The 13,944-nt window shown below is 45.4% G+C and overlaps 1 protein-coding gene across 1 annotated transcript; it reads right to left on the minus strand.

The window, feature by feature from the left end:
- Positions 1 to 2,783: 2,783 nt before the first annotated feature.
- Positions 2,784 to 5,704, minus strand: LOC115528898 (extracellular calcium-sensing receptor-like). The gene is given in 8 exon segments (XM_030337291.1): positions 2,784 to 2,954; positions 2,957 to 3,526; positions 3,618 to 3,741; positions 3,825 to 4,046; positions 4,153 to 4,374; positions 4,513 to 4,810; positions 5,039 to 5,328; positions 5,411 to 5,704. Coding segments are annotated over 8 exon segments (2,112 nt in total). The 3' UTR covers positions 2,784 to 2,862.
- Between the last annotated feature and the right edge of the window lie 8,240 nt (positions 5,705 to 13,944).

The raw sequence follows: 13,944 nt of genomic DNA on the forward strand, positions 1-13,944 counted from the left end.
CAGTGTCCACACCAAATCAGTCGATGTTGTCCTCAACGAAGCTATGTATATACATAGTTTATTGTTGTCATTACACATGTTACAAAGCAACAGAGCAACGAAATTCCCAGTAGCATTCCGTCCAAGAAACATAGAAGACAGTGTGGGGAGACAGGACGGAGAGACTGTCAGGCGCTTGTTCAACAAGAACCATGCGGCCCGCATTATAAGAAAGTTTCAAAAGCTAAACAAGAGGGTAACGAGGGGGAAAAAAAATTGTCAATACCCCAAACTATGCTCCTTTAAGGGGGGCACAGTGTAGGGATTAGCAAAAAAAAACACCTCAACACATAAGCATCACATCAAAAACATCACAAACGCATTTGGGAGGGGGGAAGGGAGTCGGGGAGGGGAAGTGTCACAACTCATACACCAGGAGGCGGACGCAGCCAACAGGCACATCACATCACTCACGGCATACTGTGCTGCAACGAGGGAAGGGGAGGGGGAGGGAGTCCAGTAGGCGGTGAGTCCAGGGGGTGTGTGTGCAATCAGTCTTGTGTGCGTGTGTGTGTGAGCTCAAGGACTCCATCTCCAATGGACCCAACAGTGTCTCTCCCGTCTGATGCTGGTGACGAGGACACGGCCGTCGCCGTGGAGACGACCTCGAAGAGTTCCGACCAGAGACAAAGTTCACAAGAGGTGGAGGATGGGGGGAAGGGTGGCAGGGCATCCGTCTGCATAACAACCAGGGAGAGGAGAGATATCAGCCTTCCAAGGCCGAAGTGGGGGAGCCGAATGAAGATAACGATTGCTTTGGGTCAGGCCGACTCTGCAATTTTAGCCAACCTTAGAGTCTCTCTGATACTCTCTGTAGTCTTCCATTTCCAGAATCCAAAAACCAAAAAGCCGAATTAGCCGAAAATTCGTGGTCCGTTTAAACCCGGTCCAACTTCACCAGAATGGTATCCAATTTGCGATTTAGTTCGCCCAACGCATGAGTCTGTGTGTCGGCCATCCGGCACAATCCAGCAATGTTGGATTGCAATCCAATAATGACGGGCAGCTTCTCAAAAGCCGAATATGCTGCCATCACCTTACTAACTTTGCGATTGAACAGGAACCCGCAACCTCCGAACAGCAGGAATCCTGTTATCATCCCAATTATGTAGACGTCTTCAACATCCTCGACGGAAAGTATGGCGAGACACAAGGGCCTCCACTCCTTCCAGGAGTCCATCATGTATCCCGCTGCGAACGTTCCGTCAGGGCAGGCGGGCTCTCCTTGGCCCTGTTTTCTCGTCGAGAAAATTTGATCAATAGCGTTGAGAGACCAGCCGATCAGATCCATAATTCAGGTTTCGGGTAGAATGCAGCGAAGAGGCAGCACAGAACAGAGACAGAGACAGAGACAGAGACAAAGAGCAGGGGAGAGATAAGGGCCGGGAGCGAGCAGAGGGAGCAGAGAGAGATGCGACCGCCTTCGTTGGAGGCAGAGTAAGAAGAGGTGCATGTGCATCATCTATGGCACCATGAAACCAACTCCAAGAGAGATGCTACCTGTACTATCCGGAGTCCATCCACCAAAAGTAAGGCGCGACTTCCAGATCCTCAAGCTTGCGGAGAAGGCACTCCAGCCTGGCGGAAATAACATCATCCCAGCACCGCAGAACACACCCCAAAGGATCACGAGGCAACACTTTGCCACTAGAGCAGCGGATCTCTTAAGGTCTGGCCCTGTCTCTGAGACATGGATGGACATGAGGTGGCAAGATGAATGGAAGGACGCAAACACCAACCTGCACGCCTTCGTCGCCACCCCTTCACCAACACCACCTGGACATACTCTCCCGCGGAAGGCATGGGTTCGGCTCAACCGCCTCCGAACAGGCTGGGGGAGAACCCAGTCCTTCCAGAAAATGACCGGATCAAGCCCCTCAGACACCTGTTAATGTGGGGCTACCCAGACGGTCTCACACATAATCAACGAGTGCCCGACCTTTGGCGCCCCACATGGCCGTAGAGGCCTGGTGCAGCTGGACGGAGAGACACTGAACTGGCTGCTGAATGTAGCAATCCCTGTGTGATAGTTCCAAAGGAAATTACACGAAAGAAGAAGGATTCACTCTGCTAGAAAGGAGACTGGTGTATGCATCCATTTAATGGATGCATATGGCAAGTGCTTCTTTGCAATTGAAAGTTTTGTCTGTCCTAGAAGCAATATCTTATAAAAGAATGCCATGACTATCAATGGGTGTTTCGAATGTATTGCAAATCAAGTTTTTTGATTTGGTGTATAATTGAAAAGACACAAATACATTTGTAAAGGATGAATTTTATATTGCATGAAAATACAAGGGTTTGTAATAGCATACAAATTACCACATCAAACAAAACAAAACAACCATGGCGACTCAAATATAGCATTATTATGGACTTCAATATAAGATTAGAACATAAAATGATAATAAATTATCAATTAAAATGCAAATGTATAACATTATTGTAAGTACAGTAGATGAGTCTTTTCCATGCCTATTCAACCAAGACCTACGCTAAAATATAATTTGTATGATTCTGAAGGTTACGTTGACTTCTCTACATTTTATTTTCTCATGAAAAAATTAAGTTCTAATTTTTAGAAAATACTATTTTTTACCCATTAAATGTTTCTTAGTGTTTTTCTCTGCCCTAAGCAAAATAATAAAGCATTTTGGAAAGAATATACAGGTAATCAATCCAAAACTAGAGGCCAATATTGCAAAGACCTCCACAGCTACAGTGAACTTCCCTGGGGAACTGATGTAAGCTGGGATAAAAGTGATCCAAACAGCACAGAATATTAGCATACTAAATGTGATTAGCTTAGCTTCATTAAAATTGTCAGGTAGTTTTCGGGCTAGAACAGCTAATACAAAACAAAATATGGCAAGGAGCCCAATGTACCCAAGCACAGCCCAGAAACCTAATACTGAGCCTAATGCACATTCTAGAATGATTTTCTCATTGTAGGTGGTCAGGTTTCTAATAGAGAAAGGAGGCTTCAGTACCAACCAAATAATGCATATCAGAACTTGAACAAATGTAAAAGATACCACAGTCATTCTTTGCTGTGCAGGGCCAAACCATTTTGCTACTTTGCTTCCTGGTTGTGTAGCTTTAAATGCCATCAACACCACCATAGTCTTCCCCAGAACACAAGAGATACAGAGGACAAAGGTTATACCAAACGCTGTGTGGCGAAGCATACAGGACCAGTCTGAGGGACGGCCGATGAAGGTCAGAGAACATAGGAAACACAGAGTCAAGGAGAAGAGCAGCAGGAAGCTCAGCTCCGAGTTGTTAGCTCTAACTACAGGGGTAAATCTGTGCTGGAAGAACACTATTGCTGTAATGATTGTCAAACAGGCTCCTGCTATAGAGAATGCTGACAAAATAATTCCCCAGACCTCATGAAAGGAAAGAAATTCAACAAGCTTGGGACGACAGAAGTTCTTCTCCGCATTGGACCAGAACTCATTGGGACAAGGGGAACAGTCAGATGAATCTGGAGAAAGACATAAAAGTTTGTATTATTCTTAGAATATTTTGTTATTCATCATTTCATTAAACATAAGGATTATTAACATTGGTTGTACCAGTAGAATTGCTTATTTCTCCTTCAGCACATGGTACGCAGTCATAGCAGCAAAACGGCTTTCCCTCCTGGAGAACCTTGCGTGTTCCTGGTGGACAGCTGTCACTGCACACGGACACAGGCACCTGATTCACAATTAGACACAGCTTTACATGCAGTTTGGAAGCAGTTGTATTGAAGGAATCAAATAATATGTTGTCCTCCCTGCCTGTATGCCACCATCTGCCCAACTGATTTCCCTTTTGATATTGAACTTCTGGCCAGGAGAAAGGGACTCATCATAATGTCCCACGGTTACAAACTCCAGACCACCGTTCTCATGTCTCTTGCAGTTAATCAGCTCATAGAAGGCCACAGGGTCACCATTGGTATCAAATGAGACCTGGTAACCATTACGAGAGAAATTCACCCTTTTCAACTGATCAAGGACCTGCGTAGAAGAAAAAGAGTGAAAACACTATGATTAAGATATTGACTGTAAATAAAAAGGTACCATTTTGACCTTAACTTCTTGAAGGGTTTGCTTTAATAATGACCTGCACTGGTTTTATTTTCATGAATTTGTCACATAGTATTGCTGAGTTTATCTTCTTACACACAATATTGTGAATAGCGTGTGCTATTGCGTAAACAGCTTTGTACACCATGTTTGTGATTCTGAGCTGAGAGGTGTCAGTGTATGGGTTTTGGAGCTTCCGTATATCTTCAGTTCCATCACACACTTTGTCCGCAGGGCCAGTGCCTTCAAAAAGAGAATCGAAGAGTAGATGTCATAATATTTTTGATTACAACAATGAATAATGACACTTAAAAATAATGTATCATGTAAATAAATAAATATAATTTAATTATCATTAACATATTCAATTTTATTAACTATTGCAAGATTTCTCACGTTCGTTTTCTAGCAGACAGTTGAATGCACCCTCCCAGAATTCCGAAAGCACGTGTGAAGCAGCCACCTTAGCAGGAGAAAGATCTAGAAGGTATTCTCTAAAGCCTGGTATGTTAGATTGTGGAATAGCAAATCCGATCGCTCCTACAAGTAGGTGAAATCTCAGAACCTCTGGATTGGATACCCAGGCCTCACTGCCGATCCATTGGCGAGGAGGTGAGGGATGTATGGTCAGCTCTTCCAGCAGAACCCGCAAGTCTCCTGGGGATGTAAATGCCACGACAACCGTGGCTGTGGACCTGTAGAGATTTCCATACATATGTTAGGCATGTAAAAAAAATAAACATATTTAGTATTATTGCATTACTATATAAAAAATATGTCATTTATTTTTTTTATAATAGTATGGTTTCATACAATTTATATGCTTAGGTTTTATAAACATTATATGCCTTAAATAATCTTGGTCGGCATATTGACATTGGTTTATATTAACTGAACACAATCAGAATAATTAATGCATGAACCTGCGAATCACTTCAGCCACCTGTTGAATCTTGCTCTGTGGATCGGTACGATAGAAAGATTCAGAGTATTCCACACAAATACCCTCTTTCTGCGCTGCTCGTAAAAAGGACGCCATCCCATTGTTACCATAGTCTGATCTAGACCGGACAGCGCCGATCCAAGTCCAACCAAAATGTTTCACAAGTTTGGCAAGAGCCTCTGCCTGGAGCTGGTCACTGGGGATGGTTCTAAAAAAGGTTGGGTATTGTGTCTTGTCAGACAAACACGCACAGGTAGCGAAGTGACTAATCTAAGGAAAGAAATGAACTTTATGATGCATTTTGAGAGACGAGGGGCATTAAAATAAATTATTCAGAATAAATAGTAAATACTTGTGGAATATCAAAAGGCCCGATGACTCGTGATAAGCTGATTGATTGCGTTGATCCAGAATCACCAATAACAGCCAACACCCTTCCCGAATGCGAACACACTTTAGTCTTTTTATCCATAGACAGAGGGTCATTTGTAAACTGGAACGCCACCTGCACAGCCATGGGTGGTGAGGAGCACGAATCATGGATTTTATAACCAAGTGTTACCCCCGGCAGAAGATCTGAGCTGTTGTTGATCTCGTCGATGGCAAAGGCCATTACACGTGAGAAGCGCAGTTCCTGGGTGTCCATGCTGCAAGCAAATAAAACATTTGAAAGATCTACAAAAAATATACTTTCATTCGGGTACATTGAATTGTACTTGAATAAACACCGACCCCCTTCATTTTCTTCTTTGACTAACTCACCTTCCTGTGCATTTGAGAGGCTCTGGATGGCTATGGTCGTTTTTCTTCACTGTTTTCATGGAGTTATGCATTTGGAATACTCCCCCAATAATGTAATCCCCTCTCTGTGTAAATGCAGGTAGCTGAGGGGTACCCCAAAGCCAACAATTAACAGAATCAGTGGCATTCTCAGCATTAGATGAAGCCTCTGTTCTCATAATTAGACCAGCCACAGATTCATACAAAGAAAGCACAAAACATATTGAAAAAAAACACACGGTCAAGCTTGGTGTTAGAAAAACTACAACCAAGCTACCCATCCTTAAAATGAGCATTTAAGTTCTCACTATGTGTTACAACTAGACTATATAAATGATGAGATAGGTGCTGCCCTCTCTTTGCATTACGTCAGATTCTGCACACAGGAGTAATCCCAACTGCTACCGCTAGATTTGAATCATTCAAAAAAACAGAATTAACCTGAGGTGGTGGTATAATAAGCATTTGAAGTTCAACATTCTCAACAGGCCGTCATTTCCACAAGAAAAATGCAATATGCATGAAACTTTGTATCCACGCACCATTCGTCATGATGAACTACTTTTAAGGTGCAATCCATTTGGTCAGACCATTAAGATGCAATGCAATGGCCACAACTCAAAGCTGCAGACTTGGCACACATGTACCATTAGACTATGGGACTATGTGAGAATATGGGAATATGATCTTTAATTTATAGAAATAAGGCCAAAGACAGCTGAGATATCTTTCCAACGCAGGCTTGGCTTTAAAGGGGTATAGTACATACATCATTTTTCAAAAGTCTGTTTTGACAGTGGATTTTGAAACATTATACTTTAGAAATATGGTTATTAGAGTTTCCGCGCAAGCGTTCTGCCGGCTCAACCTCTTGTTGTAATTAAACCCATAGCAATAATGAGGAAACCCCTGTCCATGATATAACAAATTTCTGAGAGCATAATTTTTTTTTTTGCCTATATTGTTACAACGTATAACATTTTGGTTCAACTATTACGATGAAGAAAGCATAATAATTTCCTCCTTACGTTTTGACGCAAGCATAATAACTTTTCTACTTATAAGCCATTTTCCCACAATTTTGCCGCATTTGTATATCAGGAGATTTGACCCTGAGGGTGATGTATTTATCCCGCCTCTTGCGAACTTAGACCCTTCTACTGATGTTTAAATTAGATTGATGTCCGCGGATAAAGCATCCGCGGACATCATGCTTTATCCACGGACATCAATGTAATTTAGACATCAGTAGAAGGGTCTAAGTTCGCAAGAGGCGGGATAAATACGCCGCTGTATAGTTTGTTTTGATTTGACCAATAGACAAAATGGAGGCAGAATGGGCAGAGCTCTTCGCAATCATCTTAAATGTTGCTAAAATTATGAATCATATATTCCTTTTCATCCACAAAATCGGAAGCATCGATCGATGAAAAATTAGAGCCTGAGTTAGAGACAAATAGAAGAAATGATGAAGAAGAAATGTGTCGCGAACGACTGATTTACCGGAGAAAGAGAGCGTATTTTTTGCTTTAGTTTTTACATATAACATATATATTAACACAAATAAGACTACATACACCAATAAGACATAAACGCAAATAAGTGCGTGCGTGTACCGCAGGCACGCACATACACATCGCATACACACACACACACGCACAAACATACACACAAGTGCTGCACAGACGTTTCAAGACAAAGGCAGCGCAGGACACCGCATACACACATACCGCACACACATGCACACACGCACGCACACGCACGCATTGCAAGACAACGGCAAGATCGATCCCGTATCCCGCAATCTCTTGCGGTTGATATTCCCCCCTCCCTGCTTTCATCTGTTTTAACGTCGACAAACTCTCACACTTTGTTGCTCAAATGTGATATTACTCTTCTCCTTGAGCCTCCCGAAATGTCTTTACACTTTGTTGCTCAAACTTAATATTACTATCCTCCTTGAGCCTCCCGAAATGTCGATATTGATATCCCCCCTCCCCCTGCGGACTGTTTTATTTGTTTTATTTTTGTCATGTTTTGTGTGTATACTATGTGTGACTGTAGGCTACTGCTGCCTGTCTTGGCCAGGAGATGTTTAATCTCAATGATGATTATTAGTTGCCATGCATTGGTGGTTGTGCACATATTTGGAGCAACATCCTCACCAGGTTGCGCTAACTTTGCTCTTCAGCCGTGTGCAAGGGACAATGCTGGCAAGTTCAAGACAGAAACAATTACAACAGTGCTCACAAACTTTTATGTGGACGATTGCCTCAAATCTGTGGAGTGTGAAGAAGAAGCTCTCACACTTGCTAAGGACCTCACATCGTTATGCGCTACAGGAGGCTTTAAGCTCAACAAGTGGGTCAGCAACAGCAGAGCTTTAATACTCTCAATACCAGAGGAGGATCGAGCTAAGGAGGTCAAGGATCTGGATTTTAAACAAGACTCTTTGCGTGTCGAAAGAGCACTAGGTGTACAATGGTGCCTTGAGACAGACACATTCAGATTCAAGATCCAGCTCCCAGAAAAAACGCTCACTCGGCGTGGGATTCCATCAGTAGTGAGTTGTGTTTATGATCCGCTGGGTATGGTGGCCCCTGTTATCCTCCCTGCTAGACAGATCTTGCAGGAGCTCTGCAGGTTGAAACTTGGATGGGACGAGAAGATTCCTGAAAATCTTGAACAAACATGGTCAAATTGGTTGAGAGACTTGGGCCTTCTATCAGACTACAAGGTTAGAAGAAGTTTTAAACCTGATGGTTTTGCACACCCAGTCTCATCGCAGCTTCATCTCTTTGCTGATGCTAGCGAAAATGGATATAGCACTGTCTCTTACCTGCGAATGATGAACCAGCACCATCAAGTTCACTGTGCCTTCCTCATGGGCAAAGCTAGAGTCGTTCCACTGAAACCTGTGACCATCCCCAGAATGGAACTCACAGCAGCCACTATAGCTGTACGGATGGATCGCATGATGAGAGAGGAGATTGAACTCCCTCTTGAACCATCAGGCTTGGACTGACAGCACATCGGTACTAAAATACATAAAGAACGAAACTTCCAGATTCCACACCTTTGTGGCAAACCGTGTAGCCACCATCAGAGCTGCGTCACAATTGGAGCAATGAAGGTATACAAACAGCGGTCTGAATCCTGCCGATTGTGCTTCCAGAGGTGTCTCAGTCCATAACTTCCTGAAAACTGAAACTTGGATATCCGGCCCAGACTTCCTCCGTCACAATGAGTCTGAGTGGCCCAAACCTCCGGAACTCTCACTGTCGGACATCCTGAGATAAAGGTGGTTGCAGTATATGTTACTGCCATTGAAGGAAACGACACCATCAACAGGATTATCTTGCGATATTCCAAGTGGCACCATCTCAAAAAATCGCCTGGATACTGGCACTAAGTACGGCAGTTGCAAAGAAAAAAGGACTGCTTGGAAATAAAATGGAGGACAAATCTAAAGCACAATCTCGCACAGTGGAAAACCTCCAGGAAGCTGTAGTGGCTATCCTTCAGTTTTGTCAGCAAATATGTTTTGCAGAGTAGATGACTGCTTTAAGTAAAGGAAACATGGTGAAAAAAGTAGCCATCTGCACAAACTTGCACCAATTCTCCAAAATCAGCTGATAAGAGTTGGCAGGTTGAACAGGTCTGCTATGCTGTCAGAAGCCAAGCACCAAGTTATCCTGCCAAAGGACCATCACATAACACAAGTCATCATCAGACATTTTCATGAGGACCTTGAGCACAGTGGCAGAAGCCATACTCTTTTACGTTTGAGGCAGAAGTATTGGATACCTGGAGCTATCTCAGACATTCGAAAGGTAATCACTAAATGTGTTCCCTGCAGGATGACAGGTGCCATTAAAGGTGAACAATTCATGGCTGACTTACCAAAGGAAAGAGTTACTCCAGGTGATCCCCCATTTACTAATGTGGGTGTGGATTTCTTTGGAACGTTTGAGATAAAGCGTGGTAGGGCTGCTGTAAAGCAATATGGAGTGGTCTTCACATGTTTGAATATCAGAGCCATTCACATAGAGGTTGCACAAACTCTAAACACTGACTTATGCATCAATGCAATCACAAGGTTCATCGCAAGGAGAGGCCCAATCCAAGTCATGAGATCAGATAATGGAACCAACCTGGTCAGATCAGGGGCCGTATTCACAGGATCTAAGGGCTAAAAGTAGGTCCTAACTTGCGAATTTAGGAGTAACTCCTAAAAATAATGGGCGTGTCACTCTTAAATTTAGGACTCACTAGGAGCAATTCGCAAAGTATTTTAGGCCTAAAAGTAGCACCTAAGTCTAGGAGAGCTTAAAACTCCTCAAGAGGACTCCTAACTCAGTAAGACCTATTCACAAAGAATCGTAAAATGGTTGCGAGACAAAATGTTTTGTAGACAATGGAAGACTGTGAGTTGATGAAGAGATAGAGGCTAAATCGTGAGGGTATTAAACTTGTTGTGGAGTTAGTGCGGGATGCAATAACATCCCAGACTAACAGGAATAATCTGATTAGCCCCGAAATAAAATGTTTGGCCACACCACGTTATTTAGCAACAGGGGAAATGCAACTTTGAAATGCCAACGATTTAAAAATATCGCAACCATCAGTCAGCCGTGCCATAAACCAAACTATCAACGCGCTCACTAGACCACATATCATCCAACAGTTTATCCGGTTTCCTTTGGACATTCAACAATTACACAGGATCAAAGCCAACTTCATGGCAATTGCAGTTATGCCCGGTGTGGACGGTGCTAATAAAAATAATTGCGCCATCAAAAGATGAGGACGTGTTCGTCAATAGGAAGGAAGTGCATTCCATCAACACGCAGGTTGTTTTTGATGCAAATTTTAACATAGCCTACTGGAAGTTGTTGCAAAGTGGCCTGGAGCTACCCATGATTCGCGCATTTTAATGGAGAGCGGTCTGAGGCAGCTTTTTGAGATGTACCAGTTGTCACTTGCTGGGTGACAGTGGCTATCCCTGCAAGACGTGGCTCTTGACACCGTACCTCAATCCACATCCGGGAGCACAGTTAAAGTATAGCATGTATGTGATTACGCAGATTACGCTTAGTCCTATGCGTAAAACACATCGTATTTGCTCTTTGGCGCCTTGTATTTGTTGAATCTTTGGGTTTCTTAACGTAATCCCTGGTTCTTTGATAACAGAGTGAGGTGTTTCACTATGGGAATCGCCTAGGCCTGACCTACTACTGGAAGCTCCAATTGCACCACATCTGTCCTTGACAGACAGGTCGGACTGTGCAACAGGGTCCCGCCCCCTGCACTTATACAGTCGACCCGCCATCCTCAAATCATTCTATACCGGTTTCTTTCCGTGTAAATGCAAGGAGGGACGTGTTGGTGAAACACCTCACTCTGTTATCAAAGAACCAGGGATTACGTTAAGTAACCCAAAGTTATTTTTCTGTGAGTGGCCCAGGACACGAACAGCTGATCCCCTTTCCAAAAAGCAGCTGACCGACTCACATATACATGTAGGGCCCGTACCGGGCATAATGTATTGAGTCTCTGCTCCTCCGCAGAGGAGAACGGAGGCGGGTGAAACGCCGACAGTTCCACCGTGAGACACCTATAGGTCGACTCAACCAACTTAGGCACAAAAGCCGGATTGGGCCGCAGACAGACCTTGGAGATCCCCGGAGCAAACTGCAAGCATGAAGGACGGATAGACAATGCCTGTAAATCACTCACACGCTTAGCTGTGGTTAAAGCTAAGAGCAACACCACCTTCAGCGACATAAACTTCATCCCCACCACCTCCAACGGCTCAAAAGGGTGATGAGACAGGGCATCCAGCACCACCGATAAATCCCACAAAGGGACCAGGGGCCTGGAAACTGGGAGCTTGCGACGCGCCCCCTTCATGAAGCGACAAACCAAGGGATGCTGCCCTGCAGGCTTATCCCCAAAGCCAACATGACAAGCTGAGATGGCCGCCAAGTACACTTTAATCGTGGAAAAGGCCTTACCCTTTTCCAATAATCCCTGTAGGAAACACATTAGGTCCACCACGGAACACTGATATGGAATGGCGTGCCTCGAGTCGCACCAGTCCTCAAAAACCCGCCACTTGCCACTGTAGAGCCGGCGAGTGGAAAGGGCCCTTGCATTCTGAATGGTGTCAATGACCTGTGCAGGCAGGCCTGCCGCATTCAAGTTCCACCTCTCACGGGCCAAGCCCAGAGCGCTACGCGGTCCGGGTGCGGATGGTAAATCTCCCCGCCCGCTTGGGAGAGGAGATCCCTGCGCAGGGGAAGGGGCCATGGGTCGCCCGCCTGGAGTTGCACTATTTCTGCCACCCATTGTTTGGATGGCCACTGCGGTGCTATCAGGATTAGCGACAGACTCTGTTCTCTCACCCTGGCTAGGTTGGGGGAGATCAGGCTGAGTGGGGGGAAGGAATATAGCAGCACGTTTGGCCACGGATGGGCCAGCGCATCTACCCCTAGGGGAGCCCTTACGTCTGACAGGGAGAAAAACAACGGGCACTGAGTGTTTTCCAGCGAGGCGAAGAGATCTACGGCTGCCAAGCCGTATCTCCGGCATATTTGTCCCACAACCTGTGGATGAAGAGTCCATTCCCCGTACAGGGGGTTTCCTCTGGACATAAGATCTGCTCCTCTGTTCAGGACCCCCGGTACATGCGTCGCCCGAAGGGACAGGAGTCTGGTGCTGCTCCACAAGATAATTTCTCGAGCTAACTCGTGTAGTTTCAGTGAACGCGTGCCACCCTGCCGGTTGACGTATGCCACTACAGTGGAATTGTCTGTCTTTACCAAGACATGGCGGCTGGGATAAATTGCAGGAAGTGTTTTAGAGCACTTAGAACACTGCCCAAAGTTCTAGGAGGTTTATGTGAGCCTGAGCTAGATCGCGACTCCAGGCGCCGTTCACTGCTCTGCCCATCATTGTCGCACCCCACCCTGACGACACCGCCCCCAGCGGGACGCCCGCTGTCAGAACCTCGCGCACCGACCACGGGCGGAGAGCGTTAACACACGCTGGTGTTACTTTCACCTTGCGATTCAGGTAGCGACGGGAGCACAGACGTAGTGCTGCGACCCAGCGCTGAAAATCTCTCATCATCAGAAGACCCAAATGCACTACTGATATCACTGAAGCCATAAGGCCAAGCAGGCGTAGGCATAACCTGCACGATACGGTCTCTCCCCGCCTGAAGAGGGAGAGACACTGCGTGAGAGACGTTAGTCTCCTCTCTGATAGTGTGACGCGATAAGAGAGAGAGTCTATGTGGAGAACCAAATATTCTGCACATTGTGCGGGGTCCACACGGCTCTTTTCCCAATTTATGCTGAATCCCAGAGTCCTCAGATGATTTACCACCGTAGTAGAATCTCTGAGTGCCTGTTCGCGTGAACTGGAACATATCAGATAATCGTCCAGATAAGAGAATATTCTGATGCCGCTGTTTCTTAGCGGTGACATTGCTGCCTCCACACACCTGCTGAACACTCTCGGGGCCAACGATAGCCAGAACGGGACCACTTGGTATTCGTAATCCCTGTTCTGAAAAGCGAACCGGAGACATTTCCGGTGTGCGGGATAGATGGCAATGTGAAAATATGCGTCCGACAGATCGATCGTTACAAACCAATCCCCTGGACGGATGAACGACAGAGCACTTTGTGTGTCAACATCCTGAACGTGTATTTGCGCAGGTGTCTGTTAAACACGAGATCTAATATGGGGCAAAGGGACGAGCTCCCTCTCTTCGGAATGAGAAAATAACGGGAGTAAAAACCCTGTTGGGCTTGCTCGTTCGGGACAGCCCTGATCGCTTGTTTTTGAAGCAGGGACGATATTTCGTCCTCTAGGATTCGTGCCGAATCCCCACTGGCCATAGAAACCAACACGCCGTTGAATCTGGGTGGTTTCATGGCAAACTGCAGTCTGTAACCCTGGGAAACCGTAGACAGGATCCACGGGTGAACTGCGCATGCGCGCCACTGTTCCACTCGCGCAGCGAGCGGGCTCATGTGATCGCGCCCCAACGACGTCACCCTCGGGACGTAAGGGGAGAGGTCTGCCCTCACAGGA

The sequence above is a fragment of the Gadus morhua genome, chromosome 16, assembly GCF_902167405.1.
Source record: "Gadus morhua chromosome 16, gadMor3.0, whole genome shotgun sequence".
NCBI lineage: Eukaryota > Metazoa > Chordata > Actinopteri > Gadiformes > Gadidae > Gadus > Gadus morhua.